Source organism: Oncorhynchus keta, chromosome 10, assembly GCF_023373465.1.
Source record: "Oncorhynchus keta strain PuntledgeMale-10-30-2019 chromosome 10, Oket_V2, whole genome shotgun sequence".
NCBI lineage: Eukaryota > Metazoa > Chordata > Actinopteri > Salmoniformes > Salmonidae > Oncorhynchus > Oncorhynchus keta.
Genome location: NC_068430.1, coordinates 23,349,578 through 23,365,147, shown reverse-complemented (window position 1 = coordinate 23,365,147; position 15,570 = coordinate 23,349,578). Strand labels below are relative to the sequence as shown.

General features: G+C 46.8%; 1 protein-coding gene across 2 annotated transcripts in view; it reads right to left on the bottom strand.

The window, feature by feature from the left end:
* dnah1 (dynein, axonemal, heavy chain 1) overlaps window positions 1-15,570 on the bottom strand; it is a 71,430-nt gene that overhangs the window by 33,307 nt on the left and 22,553 nt on the right. For both annotated transcript variants that reach the window (XM_035777451.2, XM_052526705.1), the window contains 12 exons: window positions 15,061-15,224; window positions 14,798-14,911; window positions 4,592-4,780; window positions 2,838-2,943; window positions 2,589-2,702; window positions 2,321-2,470; window positions 1,486-1,572; window positions 1,201-1,387; window positions 965-1,056; window positions 698-852; window positions 319-496; window positions 19-213 (listed from right to left, as the gene is read on the bottom strand). In XM_035777451.2, coding sequence (XP_035633344.1) covers window positions 19-213; window positions 319-496; window positions 698-852; window positions 965-1,056; window positions 1,201-1,387; window positions 1,486-1,572; window positions 2,321-2,470; window positions 2,589-2,702; window positions 2,838-2,943; window positions 4,592-4,780; window positions 14,798-14,911; window positions 15,061-15,224 — 1,731 coding nt within the window. The remainder of the gene's footprint in view (window positions 1-18; window positions 214-318; window positions 497-697; window positions 853-964; window positions 1,057-1,200; window positions 1,388-1,485; window positions 1,573-2,320; window positions 2,471-2,588; window positions 2,703-2,837; window positions 2,944-4,591; window positions 4,781-14,797; window positions 14,912-15,060; window positions 15,225-15,570) is intronic.

Genomic DNA, 15,570 nt, shown 5'->3' with positions numbered 1-15,570 from the left:
AGCGGCCCTCTGTGTTACCTGGAGAAACCTGATGAAGAGGGAATTGAGCTGGTCTGTGTAGGGCCTCAGGGGTTCGGGGACCGTCCTCAGCCAGCACTCAGTGAAGGGCGTGAGGCCCAGGATGCTAGGCTCCAGGTACACCATCCCACAACGAGACACTGTGGCCGGGGACGCCACCGCCAGGTCCTGCACCTCAAACATCATCGTCTGCACCTGGAGGAGGATACACACATGTATTCTGAATGTGCATAACTGGTATGAGGTGTGGAATAAAATGAGAGCGGGAAAACTGACAGAAGAGATGTAAAGGTTTCTCACGTCTGTGAGCTTGATGATCTCTCCAGAGCTCAAGCAGAGTTTTTTATTGTCATCCAGCACAGTGTTCATGTTCTCGATCCACACAGCGTCCACTGGCCCATCAAACATGTACCACTTCTTCTCCTCGTCCATGGAGGACGACCCCCCACGGATCAGAGAGGACAGGATACCATCCGACCTGAAGGGAGACACACAGAGGAAGAAGAGGCATGAGTGTGTGTGCATGGATGTGTGAGAGTGTTCACAGGATATTCAATATGCTATCTACTGTATGTGTGTTTGTAATGTACCAGGTGTATAAGTGTTTATGTATTGTATGTGCCCAAATCTACATATGGTATGCGATGGTCTGTTATGTGCACATGGAGCAATTACTCACCATTCATGTGTCAACAGGTCAAACTCCCCGTAGAGCTGTCCCATGGTAATGGACTTGGGGTTGAGGACATAGGTCTGTACAGCCTCATAAACACCACCACTCACAGAGACCTGGCCCTGCAGAGCCGTCATCGCTTTCCCTAGGATCTCATAACACTGACACACAATCCAAGCCAATGGCAATATATTACATTCATTTGTAATACCAGAATCATCTTCAAATACATATCATGCTGCTGGTAAAGAGAGGTTTTTGGGGAATGCAGACCTTGGTTTTTCCGGAGCCGGACGGTCCCACCAACATCAGTCCATGCCTCACAACAGTAGTCTCATACAGCTGAATACACTTGGTGATGTATCCTGCATTTACACATGGGAAATGAAACCATGTTAAAAAATATATATCATTTCCCTCCTAATTTATACCTATATTCTAATCTCAATAGCACAGTATCACTAATAAGCAGTACAAAAACAAGCTGTGTGTCCCCATAGAGTACGAACCATCCACATCCTTGAGGTTCTTCTTGGCACACACATTGCGAATTGACTTCTCCAGGGTGCCGTAGTCGATGGGCTCCTCCCGTATCTTGGGGAAGAGATCGGACACAATGCCGTTGAAAAGCTTGAGGTCATCTTGGAGGAACTTGGGGACGTTGACGTCTCGTATGGCCCGTAGACAGATCAGTTCCTGGAAGTTAGAGGTGGGAGACAGGCCGATTACATCAGGCCGATTACATTATTGATAGCCTGATCAGTGTATTTAAGCATATAAAGTGTTGTTCTAACCTCATTCATATCTTGATTCTCCCTCTTCAAGTTTCCAGCAGCAGAGATCACGGTCTTCACAGCTCTCATACCAAAGTCATAGTGATCCTGCACACATATACATCAGTCAAACTTTATCGTGGAGAAATTACATGATTATGTTAATAATACTGTTATTGCATCAAATGGTTGTTTTATGCAACAAAATAGGGTTTTTAGAACTCTATTGTGTCTGTGTGAGAGGAGCTTCTGAGATTTAACTCTAACAACTGATTTATGATGGTCTTGTCCTCTCTCGGAGCCCGCATTCCATAGAATGTGTTGGTGTTTATGTGCTGGGAGGTACCAGGGTGGAGATGGCTCCGGTATGGATAATGATGAGAGGAACTTTGTTTTGGGGGTCAGACCCTGGTTTCTACACAATGAGAACAGTCTTTACAGCAGACTATATCTGCTGTAAAGACTGTTCTCATTGTGTAGAAACCAGGTATCTTTCATACAAATCCTAACCTTGTGACCCATTCCATACATCTGTTGTTTGTCATGAACATTCAGGGCATGTACTTTGCTATAAAATGCTGTGGCTCAAATCTGCTCGTTGGGCTGTCAACGAATCACCTACGGGTGGGTCGTTGACCAGCTTCATTATTGCAATAATTTATTGATGTTATTAATACATTTTGAATAAAGTAATACCCTGATTGATGACTGACCTTGTCTCTACTCTTTATTGATTATAATTTCCACGACAACTTTCACAAAGAAATACAGCACTGTATATAAAGCTTGACCCTCAATAAGGCATGATGCGGGTATGGGTACTGGGGCAAAGATTCTATGTAGACTAGGGTACCACCTGGGAGCTGAGCTGCTCGGAGGACAGTTTGAAGGTGGTGGTGATCTTCTTGGAGAGGACTTTAGCATCGCTGAAGCCAAAGGAGTAGAGAGAGATCTCAGCGATCATAGCATAATCAGGGACCATCATAGCAACAGGACGGAACAGAGCCTTAAGACAAACAGATAGAAAAATAATGTGTTACAGTCACACCTCAGTGCTTTGTTTTTACAATACCCTGCCAGGGATGTGAACTTTTAAATGTTTTTGGGCAATTTTATGTAGCTACCTTTAGGTTATCTGGTAGTTCAGTGCGGCCGGCGTAACCAGGGTTCATGGTGATGAAAACAGCACAAGACGCAACAAGAGGGATCTCTTGCCCCTCAAACACAAATCGCTCTGCCTGAGAGACACAAACACACACACACACAAACAAACGCACGCACAGACATACAAATCTGTAATATTTTCATGTGTGTATGCACTTTTGACTGTGTACATGTTGTCTATGACTGTGTTTGTGTATGTTTTTGTTCACCCTCTGATGCTGGGCCTTATTGATGGTGGCGATTTGTTGGGCCACCACTGACAGCACCTCCACATCAATGCGGTTAAACTCATCAAAACATGCCCAGGCTCCAGAACTACAGGAGATACAGTAGATCACAGTAGCCCCACAAAACAATTTAAATACATTCAACAGGATATACAATGCATTTGGAAAATATTCAGACCCCTTCCTTTTTCCCACATTTTGTTCCGTTACAGTCTTATTCTAAAATGAATTGTATTTATTGTGTTTTTTCTTCATCATTCTACACACAATAACCCATAATGACAAAGCATAAACAGGTTTTTAGACATTTTTGCAAATGTATTAAAAATAAAAAACAGAAACCTTATTTATATAAGTATTCAGACCCTTTGCTATGAGACTCGAAAGTGAGCTCAGCTGCATCCTGTTTCCATTGATCCATCCTTGAGATGTTTGTACAAATTGTTTGCAGTCCACCTGCGGTAAATTCAATTGATTAGACATGATTTGGAAAGGCACACACCTGTCTATATAAGGTCCCACAGTTGACAGTGCATGTCAGAGCAAAAACCAAGCACTGAGGTCGAAGGAACTGTCCGTAGAGCTCAGAGTCAGTGTCGAGTCACAGATCTGGGGAAGGGTACCAAAACATTTCTACAGCATTGAAGGTTCCCAATAACACAGTGGCCTCCATCATTCAATTTGTTTTCTAAATTGTAGTTTTTTTCTCTTTTGTTATTTTTCATTTATTATTATTATTTTACCCCTTTTTCTCCCCAATGTGTAGTTAAAGTCTTGTCCCATCGCTGCATCTCCCGTACAGACTTGGGAGAACACGGATCTGTAGCGATGCCTCTAGCACTGCGATGCAGTGCCTTTGACCGCTGCGCCACTCGGCCTCCATCATTCTTAAATGAAAGAAGTTTGGAAACACCAAGACTCTTCCTAGAGCTGGCCGCCCAGCCAAACTGTGCAATCGGGGGGGAAGGGCCTTGGTCGGGGAGGTGAATAAGAACCCGATGGTCACTCTGACAGAGCTCCAGAGTTCCTCTGTGGAGATGGGATAACCTTCCAGAAAGATAACCATCTCTGCAGCACTCCATCAATCAGGCCTTCATGGTAGAGTGGCCAGATGGATGCCACTCCTCAGTAGTAGGCACGACAGCCCCCTTGCAGTTTGCTAAGAGGCACCTAAATGCCAAACGTCACGTCTGGAAGAAACATGGACACAACCGTACGGTGAAGCACAAAGGTTCACCTTCCCACAGGACAATAACCCTAAGCACACAGTGCATGAGTGGCTTCGGGACAAGTCTATGATTGTCCTTGAGTGGCCCAGACAAGGCCCGGACTTGAACCCAATTGAACATCTCTGGAGAAAAGTCAAAATAGCTGTGAAGCTGCACTCCCCATCCAACCTGACAGAGCTTGAGAGGATCTGCAGACAAGAATGGGAAAAAAAACTCCCCAAATACAGGTGCCAAGACGTTATACCCAAGAAGACTCAAGGCTGTAATCGCTGCCAAAAGTGCATCAACAATGTACTGAGTAAAGGGTCTGAATATTTATGGAAATGTAATATTTCAGTGTTTTGTTTTTAATAAATGTGCTAAAAATTGCTTTGTCATTACGGGGTCTTGTGTGTAGATTGAGGAGGAAAAAATACAATTTAATTAAATTTAGAAAAATGCTTGTGTTCTTTTGTAGCACATACAAGTTATATTTATACCAGTTTGGTGTTTTATATAAGGACTAACCTGGCCAGTCCCTTGAGGAACTTGCCCATGGCGATGAAGTCCAGCTGATCCGAGCAGTTGAAGACTACAGTCTGGATAGCCAGGGCTTTCCCCAAGTCTTTAGTGGTCTCTGTCTTCCCTGTTCCTGCTGGACCCGCAGGGGCCCCTCCGAACTTCAGGTGCAGTGCCCCTGTCAGGGTCAGGTAGCACCTGAGAGGGGGAGGGAGCAAGGGGTGAGACCATTGACTCACAAACCCGAAATCCTTTATCGAACAGCCAGCCATGTGCAAGTATATCAGTCCCCAGTGTTTTCATCAACTGGTTTTAGCTTATTGTAGCCTGCCTGCTGCTAGCACTGACAAACACTGGGATGGAATTTTATCTCCTGCTAGCTATAGTCCGCAGGTAGTATAACTTTTCATTACATTTCATTACATTTCATTACATTTCATTATAGTACAACGGTTTGATTTGTCTAATCTTAGCAATTTCTTCTTAGCTAGCTACATAGCCGTCTTTGTATCAAAGATAATTGCGTAATTATCGTATTTCGTCGTCCTAACGTAGTCTACACTGCTATCTGCCCAGCAGCTGCCCAGCACCCAGCAGCTAGCCAGCTAGCAAACGTCCACCGTCTACCGAATAGCAGCACTGTAGAAACTATTACACTCAACTGAACGACTTGATTAGTGTAGTGTTAGCTAGCTACATAGTTGTCTTTGCTGTCTTCGTATCCAAGATAATTGTGTAGTTTAGAGTGTGTAGTCTTAGAGCGATTATCTTAATTTACCGAGGTTAGCTAGCCAGCTATTTGTCGTCCTTAACGTAGGAGACACTGCTAGCTAGCCAACAGCTAGCCAACGTCTACCAAATAGAACTTCCCCACTCAACAACCCAGTCGCATTCCGCTTCGCTCCACAGGTAGTATCACATTTTCATTTCATTTCATTACAGCACAACGGTTTGACTTGTTTGATCGTAGCTAGCTACATAGCTAGCTACATAGCCGTCTTTGTAGCAAAGATAATTGTGTAGTCTAGAGCGATTTTCTAGGTTAGCTAGCCAGCTATTGTCGTTCTTTTAACGCAACGTAACGTAATCAACACTGCTAGCTAGCCAGCTAGCCCCCGAATAGCAGCACTGTAGAAACTATTACACTCAACGGAACGACTTGATTAGTGTAGTGTCAACAACACAGCCACTGCCAGCTAGCCTACAAAGTCAACAACGCAGCCACTGCCAGCTAGCCTACTTCAGCAGTACTGTATCATTTTAATCATTTTAGTCAATAAGATTCTTGCTACGTAAGCTTAACTTTCTGAACATTCGAGACGTGTAGTCCACTTGTCATTCCAATCTCCTTGCATTAGCGTAGCCTCTTCTGTAGCCTGTCAACTATGTGTCTGTCTATCCCTGTTCTCTCCTCTCTGCACAGACCATACAAACGCTCCACACCGCGTGGCCGCGGCCACCCTAATCTGGTGGTCCCAGCGCGCACGACCCACGTGGAGTTCCAGGTCTCCGGTAGCCTCTGGAACTGCCGATCTGCGGCCAACAAGGCAGAGTTCATCTCAGCCTATGCCTCCCTCCAGTCCCTCGACTTCTTGGCACTGACGGAAACATGGATCACCACAGATAACACTGCTACTCCTACTGCTCTCTTTCGTCCGCCCACGTGTTCTCGCACACCCCGAGAGCTTCTGGTCAGCGGGTGGTGGCACCGGGATCCTCATCTCTCCCAAGTGGTCATTCTCTCTTTCTCCCCTTACCCATCTGTCTATCGCCTCCTTTGAATTCCATGCTATCACAGTTACCAGCCCTTTCAAGCTTAACATCCTTATCATTTATCGCCCTCCAGGTTCCCTCGGAGAGTTCATCAATGAGCTTGATGCCTTGATAAGCTCCTTTCCTGAGGACGGCTCACCTCTCACAGTTCTGGGCGACTTTAACCTCCCCACGTCTACCTTTGACTCATTCCTCTCTGCCTCCTTCTTTCCACTCCTCTCCTCTTTTGACCTCACCCTCTCACCTTCCCCCTACTCACAAAAAGGCAGGCAATACGCCGACCTCATCTTTACTAGATGCTGTTCTTCCACTAACCTCATTGCAACTCCCCTCCAAGTCTCCGACCACTACCTTGTATCCTTTTCCCTCTCGCTCTCATCCAACACTTCCCACACTGCCCCTACTCGGATGGTATCGCGCCGTCCCAACCTTCGCTCTCTCTCTCCCGCTACTCTCTCCTCTTCCATCCTATCATCTCTTCCCTCTGCTCTAACCTTCTCCAACCTATCTCCTGATTCTGCCTCCTCAACCCTCCTCTCCTCCCTTTCTGCATCCTTTGACTCTCTATGTCCCCTATCCTCCAGGCCGGCTCGGTCCTCCCCTCCCGCTCCGTGGCTTGACGACTCATTGCGAGCTCACAGAACAGGGCTCCGGGCAGCCGAGCGGAAATGGAGGAAAACTCGCCTCCCTGCGGACCTGGCATCCTTTCACTCCCTCCTCTCTACATTTTCCTCCTCTGTCTCTGCTGCTAAAGCCACTTTCTACCACTCTAAATTCCAAGCATCTGCCTCTAACCCTAGGAAGCTCTTTGCCACCTTCTCCTCCCTCCTGAATCCTCCCCCCCTCCTGAATCCTCCTCCCCCCCTCTGCAGATCTCTTGGTGGCTGACTAAATACTTTTTTGCCCCACTGTATAAACGAGTCACCCAACAATGTTTGTCATTATACTCTGCCTCTAACCCTAGGAAGCTCTTTGCCACCTTCTCCTCCCTCCTGAATCCCCCCCCCTCCTCCTCCCTCTCTGCAGATGACTTCGTCAACCATTTTGAAAAGAAGGTCGACGACATCCGATCCTCGTTTGCTAAGTCAAACGACACCGCTGGTTCTGCTCACACTGCCCTACCCTATGCTCTGACCTCTTTCTCCCCTCTCTCTCCAGACCATTTCCGGAGACCTTCTCCCTTACCTCACCTCGCTCATCAACTCATCCCTGACCGCTGGCTACGTCCCTTCCGCCTTCAAGAGAGCGAGAGTTGCACCCCTTCTGAAAAAACCTACACTCGATCCCTCCGATGTCAACAACTACAGACCAGTATCCCTTCTTTCTTTTCTCTCCAAAACTCTTGAACGTGCCGTCCTTGGCCAGCTCTCCCGCTATCTCTCTCAGAATGACCTTCTTGATCCAAATCAGTCAGGTCATTCCGAAGAATAGTCATTCAACTGAGACTGCTCTTCTCTGTATCACGGAGGCGCTCCGCACTGCTAAAGCTAACTCTCTCTCCTCTGCTCTCATCCTTCTAGACCTATCGGCTGCCTTCGATACTGTGAACCATCAGATCCTCCTCTCCACCCTCTCCGAGTTGGGCATCTCCGGCGTGGCCCACGCTTGGATTGCGTCCTACCTGACAGGTCGCTCCTACCAGGTGGCGTGGCGAGAATCTGTCTCCTCACCACGCGCTCTCACCACTGGTGTCCCCCAGGGCTCTGTTCTAGGCCCTCTCCTATTCTCGCTATACACCAAGTCACTTGGCTCTGTCATAACCTCACATGGTCTCTCCTATCATTGCTATGCAGACGACACACAATTAATCTTCTCCTTTCCCCCTTCTGATGACCAGGTGGCGAATCGCATCTCTGCATGTCTGGCAGACATATCAGTGTGGATGACGGATCACCACCTCAAGCTGAACCTCGGCAAGACGGAGCTGCTCTTCCTCCCGGGAAGGACTGCCCGTTCCATGATCTCGCCATCACGGTTGACAACTCCATTGTGTCCTCCTCCCAGAGCGCTAAGAACCTTGGCATGATCCTGGACAACACCCTGTCGTTCTCAACTAACATCAAGGCGGTGGCCCGTTCCTGTAGGTTCATGCTCTACAACATCCGCAGAGTACGACCCTGCCTCACACAGGAAGCGGCGCAGGTCCTAATCCAGGCACTTGTCATCTCCCGTCTGGATTACTGCAACTCGCTGTTGGCTGGGCTCCCTGCCTGTGCCATTAAACCCTACAACTCATCCAGAACGCCGCAGCCCGTCTGGTGTTCAACCTTCCCAAGTTCTCTCACGTCACCCCGCTCCTCCACTCTCTCCACTGGCTTCCAGTTGAAGCTCACATCCGCTACAAGACCATGGTGCTTGCCTACGGAGCTGTGAGGGGAACGGCACCTCAGTACCTCCAGGCTCTGATCAGGCCCTACACCCAAACAAGGGCACTGCGTTCATCCACCTCTGGCCTGCTCGCCTCCCTACCACTGAGGAAGTACAGTTCCCGCTCAGCCCAGTCAAAACTGTTCGCTGCTCTGGCCCCCCAATGGTGGAACAAACTCCCTCACGACGCCAGGACAGCGGAGTCAATCACCACCTTCCGGAGACACCTGAAACCCCACCTCTTTAAGGAATACCTAGGATAGGATAAAGTAATCCTTCTCACCCCCCTTAAAAGATGTAGATGCACTATTGTAAAGTGGCTGTTCCACTGGATGTCATAAGGTGAATGCACCAATTTGTAAGTCGCTCTGGATAAGAGCGTCTGCTAAATGACTTAAATGTAAATGTAAATGTATAGATTTTAGGCACTGCACTTATAAACAGTGTGTAGCTTGTCACTTATTTACGATAGTTTAACAGCTTGCTGATAAGTTGTAGACATGTTCCCAGCAGCCAGTCTGTATTTCAGCATGTTTCCAAAGCACCAATTGCTATGTTGTAACATTGGGGGGGGGCAGATAAATGCACAGCTCAGCCTCAGACTCGATACTGTACAGACTCACGACAGAGCACGTTGCTTGCTGCTTCATTAAAAATCATTCATTGAGATAAAATAATGTTACTAAAATAGCAAGGTAACGAGCTAGTGTAACAGTATAACTTTAGACCGTCCCCTCGTCTATACCCGGGCGCGAACCAGGGACCCTCTGCACACATCAACAACAGTCACCCACGAAGCATCGCTACCCATCGCTCCACAAAAGCCACGGCCCTTGCAGAGCAAGGGGAAACACTACTTCAAGGTCTCAGAGCAATTGACGTCACCGATTGAAACGCTATTTAGCGCGCACCACCGCTGACTAGCTAGCCGTTTCACATCCGTTACACTAGCTTGCGTATAGAAGCATCAGTGCATTTTACAGTAACTAGCTAGCTTGCTTATAGAAGGAGAATTGCATTTAGTGTTGCACTAGCTGGTTGGTTAGCTTCCCTTTCGTTCATATAAGTCAGTGACTGGCTCAGGCTCAGCTAGCAAGGTAATCAACACCTGCGATTACTGTATGCCTCGCTGTATGTCTCTCTCAAATGTCAATATGCCTTGTATACTGTTGTTCAGGTTAGTTATCATTGTTTTAGTTTACAATGGAGCCCCTAGTTCCACTCTTCATACTCCTGATACCTCCTTTGTCCCACCTCCCACACATGTGGTGACCTCACCCATTACAACCAGCATGTCCAGAGATACAACCTCTCTTATCATCACCCAGTGCCTGGGCTTACCTCCGCTGTACCCGCACCCCACCATACCCCTGTCTGCGCATTATGCCCTGAATATATTCTGCCCAGAAATCTGCTCCTTTTATTCTTTGTCCCCAACGCTCTAGGCAACCAGTTTTGATAGCCTTTAGCCGCACCCTCATACTACTCCTCCTCTGTTCCGCGGGTGATGTGGAGGTAAACCCAGGCCCTGCATGTCCCCAGGCACCCTCATTTGTTGACTTCTGTGATCGAAAAAGCCTTAGTTTCATGCATGTCAACAACAGAATCATCCTCCCTAAGTTTGTTTTACTCACTGCTTTAGCACACTCTGCTAACCCTGATGTCCTTGCCGTGTCTGAATCCTGGCTCAGGAAGGCCACCAAAAATTCTGAGATTTCCATACCCAACTATAACATTTTCCGTCAGTCTACTGCAGAGATAGCCTGCAAAGTAATGTCACACTTTCCAGGTCCATACCCAAACAGTTCGAACTATTAATTTCAAAAATGACTCTCTCCAGAAATAAGTCTCTCACTGTTGCCGCCTGCTACCGACCCCCCTCAGCTCCCAGCTGTGCCCTGGACACCATCTGTGAATTGATCGCCCCCCATCTAGCTTCAGAGTTTGTTCTGTTAGGTGACCTAAACTGGGATATGCTTAACACCCCGGCAGTCCTACAATCTAAGCTAGATGCCTTCAAACTCACACAAATCATCAAGGAACCCACCAGGTACAACTCTAAATCTGTAAATCAATAGCATCGAATAGTCCCCACGATATGCAACTGTTCAGGTAAGTCAGGAACCAATACACGCAGTCAGTCAGGAAAGCAAAGGCCAGCTTCTTCAGGCATAAATTTGGATCCTGTAGCTCTAACTCCAAAAAGCCCCCCCCCCCGCAGCTACTCGCCCAAGCCTCTCCAGGTTCTCCTTTACCCGAATCCAGATAGCAGATGTTCTGAAAGAGCTGCAAAACCTGGATCCGTACAAATCAGCTGGGCTTGACAATCTGGACCCTCTATTTCTGAAACTATCCGCCGCCATTGTCGCAACCCCTATTACCAGCCTGTTCAACCTCTCTTTCATATCGTCTGAGATCCCCAAGGATTGGAAAGCTGCCGCAGTCATCCCCCTCTTCAAAGGGGAGACACTCTGGACCCAAACTGTTACAGACCTATATCCATCCTGCCCTGCCTATCTAAGGTCTTCGAAAGCCAAGTCAACAAACAGGTCACTGACCATCTCGAATCCCACAGTACCTTCTCCACTGTGCAATCAGGTTTCCGAGCCGGTCATAGGTGCACCTCAGCCACGCTCAAGGTACTAAACGATATCATAACCGCCATCGATAAAAGACAGTATTGTGCAGCCGTCTTCATCGACCTTGCCAAGGCTTTCAACTCTGTCAATCACCATATTCTTATCGGCAGTCTCAGTAGACTTGGTTTTTCTAATGACTGCCTTGCCTGGTTCACCAACTACTTTGCAGACAGAGTTCAGTGTGTCAAATCGGAGGGCATGCTGTCCGTTCCTCTGGCAGTCTCTATGGGGGTGCCACAGGGTTCAATTCTCGGGCCGACTCTTTTCTCTGTATATATCAATGATGTTGCTCTTGCTGCGGGCGTTTCCCTGATCCACCTCTATGCAGACGACATCATTCTGTATACTTCCGGCCCGTCCTTGGACACTGTGCTATCTAACCTCCAAACGAGCTTCAATGCCATACAACACTCCTTCCGTGGCCTCCAACTGCTCTTAAACGCTAGTAAAACCAAATGCATGCTTTTCAACCGTTCGCTGCCTGCACCCGCACGTCCGACTAGCATCACCACCCTGGATGGTTTCGACCTAGAATATGTGGACATCTATAAGTACCTAGGTGTCTGGCTAGACTGTAAACTCTCCTTCCAGGCTCATATCAAACATCTACAATCTACAATCAAATCTAGAGTCGGCTTTCTATTCCACAACAAAGCCTCCTTCACTCACGCCGCCAAACTTACCCTAGTAAAACTGACTATCCTACCGATCCTCGACTTCGGCGATGTCATCTACAAAATAGCTTCCAACACTCTACTAAGCAAACTGGATGCAGTTTATCACAGTGCCATCCGTTTTGTTACAAAAGCACCTTATACCACCCACCACTGCGACCTGTATGCTCTAGTCGGCTGGCCCTCGCTACATATTCGTCGCCAGACCCACTGGCTCCAGGTCATCTACACCGTGCTTCTACACCTGCATTGCTTGCTGTTTGGGGTTTTAGGCTGGGTTTCTGTACAGCACTTTGAGATATCAGCTGATGTACGAAGGGCTATATAAATACATTTGATTTGATTTGATCTACAAGTCCATGCTAGGTAAAGCTCTGCCTTATCTCAGTTCACTGGTCACGATGGCAACACCCACCCGTAGCACACGCTCCAGCAGGTGTATCTCACTGATCATCCCTAAAGCCAACACCTCATTTGGCCGCCTTTCGTTCCAGTTCTCTGCTGCCTGTGACTGGAACGAATTGCAAAAATCGCTGAAGTTGGAGACTTTTATCTCCCTCACCAACTTCAAACATCTGCTATCTGAGCAGCTAACCGATTGCTGCAGCTGTACATAGTCTATCGGTAAATAGCCCACCCAATTTTACCTACCTCATCCCCATACTGTTTTTATTTATTTACTTTTCTGCTCTTTTGCACACCAATATCTCCACCTGTACATGACCATCTGATCATTTATCACTCCAGTGTTAATCTGCAAAATTGTAATTATTCGCCTACCTCCTCATGCCTTTTGCACACAATGTATATACCGTAATTGCTGGACTATAAGCCGCTACTTTATTCCCACGCTTTGAACCTCGCAATGACGCGGCTAATTTATGGATTTTTCCCGCTTTCACAAGATTCATGCCGCCAAAAAACTGAGCACCGTCACATAATGTGACGTAAAATCGAGTGTGCTCAAACTTCCCATCATTCTGATTACGGTAGTAATTTTGTCACCCTCATCATGGCAAAGACACGGAGAAATGCATATGATGCAGCTTTCAAGTTGAAGGCGATCGATCTGGCTGTTGGAAAAGGAAAGAGAGCTGCTGCACGGGAGCTTGGCCTTAATGAGTCGATTATAAGACTTTGTAAACAGCAGCGTGAGGAACTGACTCAGTGCAAAAAGACAACAAACCTTTCAGAGGGAAGAAAAGCAGATGGCCCAAAGTATTTGCAGCCACTCGACATCAGTGTAAATCCTGCATTTAAGGTGGCGCTCCGTGTTCAGTGGGAGGCTTGGATGACAAGTGGGGAGAAATCCTTCACTAAAACGGGCTGCATGCGAAGAGCATTTTATGGTCAAGTCTGCCAGTGGGTCCTGACAGCGTGGAGCATTGTCAAAAAATCCACTATCATCAACGGGTTTCGAAAGGCTGGACTGCTGCGTGTTGAAGGGGCAGCATGAACTCAGCGGGGTATTTGCCTCCGGATGAAAGTGACGAGAGCGACAATGAAAACGATCCAACATCGAATGAAGCAATTCTGAGGCTATTCATCTCCGACACCGAAGGAGATGACTTCAGTGGTTTCAGTGCACAGGAGGAGGAAGATAGTGACCAAGTTCATTTGTTTCAATGTACCGGTAGGCACCTGCGGCTTATAGACATGTGCGGCGTATTTATGTACAAAATACATATTTTTTAATAATTCAGTGGGTGCGGTTTATATTCAGGTGCGCTTAATAGTCCAGCAATTACGGTAGACATTTATTTTCTACTGTGTTATTGACTTGTTAATTGTTTACTCCATGTGTAACTCTGTGTTGTCTGTTCACACTGCTATGCTTTATCTTGGCCAGGTCGCAGTTGCAAATGAGAACTTGTTCTCAACTAGCCTACCAGGTTAAATAAAGGTGAAATAAAAAAATAAAAAATAAAAAATAATGGACAAGTTTTCATGTACATGATCAGAAATACACTGGATTAATTTGCTAGGTGTAAACAGCTAGACTAAGACATCCTCAAAATTAAACTTGAAAATTTATTAATTACAGATTTCTTGATTTATCTTGATTTATTCTGACTGCTTTTGAGGGCGATGCAGTAGTGACTGTTGATGCTCGGTAACATGCTAAGATTCATGGGAAGAAGTTGCTACCAAGGGCGCAGTCGGCATAGGATGCCCACTAAATAAAGAGGCTTCCAAAAGGCGCCGTGGAGCCCTTGATGACTCGACAAATAGCGTTTGAGATTGACTCGATTGACTCGTGAACACACATATCGAGTGATCGAGTGCTTGAAGTGCTCAAAGTGGTCGGTTTGAGTGACATTCAGCTTTAGATTAAAATTGCATCATTGTATCTATCCCCTTACGGCGTCTGTGAGAGCATCGCCAGCGCCATTGAGGCCATCTCCATTTTGAAGTAGTCCATTTTCTACTTCTACTACTTCTATGAGTTGGCAAACAAACTGAAAGGGTGCACACCTAGTGTGTGTTGTTTGAACACGTTTAAAGCCAAGGTTGGCGATTTACTGCCAACTGCAGTTATGGAATTTATGGAGTTTAATCACAAGTATAATTCATTGGCTGATCCTTCCTGGTCATCGAAATGGAATTGACTACTTCAAAATGGGGAAAGTCCTCAATGGCGCTGTCTATGCTAAAACAGGCTTTTGGGCACTAGAGTCCTCAATCTATCTCTATGAGTGAGACATGCTTTCATAACAAGGGCGGGAGTCATTGAGACCCAATGAAGGGTAGCCAAAGCTTACCGGTCTGTGAGTGGGGTGATGACCAGGCGTCCTGAGTTGCCCAGGTACTCATATCCATAGAGGAACTCTGCGTTCACCGCCCGGATATACAGGTCATTTCGAGCCCAGTAATACCTAGAAACAAATATTAATTAAGGGGAATCTGGAATGTTCACAGATTTTTGCATGTCATCTGCACACAATGGTTCAACCCAAATTGTTAGCTCTCTAAGGCAGAAGTACATCATATGAGCAGCAGGTATATTTTGTTGGGCAGGTCAAACCTCAGCTGGCTGATCCACTCAAAATCATTGATGCTGGAGACGCCCTCCTCTACCAGCTTGGCTGCCACGTCCTTTGCATGGACCTCTATGACGATGAGGGCAGACAGAACGGCTCTCTGCATCTTAGACAGGCGGCCCCTCACCAGCTGCACCAGGTCTCCCAGCTACACCATAACAAAGGGGAGGACACTGTCAGTCACATATTCTCTTTCACATTCTTCACAATGATATCATAGCCCATTGAAGCAATACTGATGGTCCCAGTTGGTTCAGTAGGTCGATCATGGCGCTTGCAACACCAGGGTTGTGGGTTTGATTCCCACAGAGAAAAAAGTATGAACATTTATGCACTCACTCTACTGTAAGTCCCTCTGGATAAGAGCGTCAACTAAATTACTAAAATGTCAAATGTTTTCCATGCCCATCTGAACTTCAGCTACAAATTAGACAGGTTGGTTGTTTAGCAACAACTGACTTGTGTGCAACTATGGGCCAAATAGACGAGGTTAG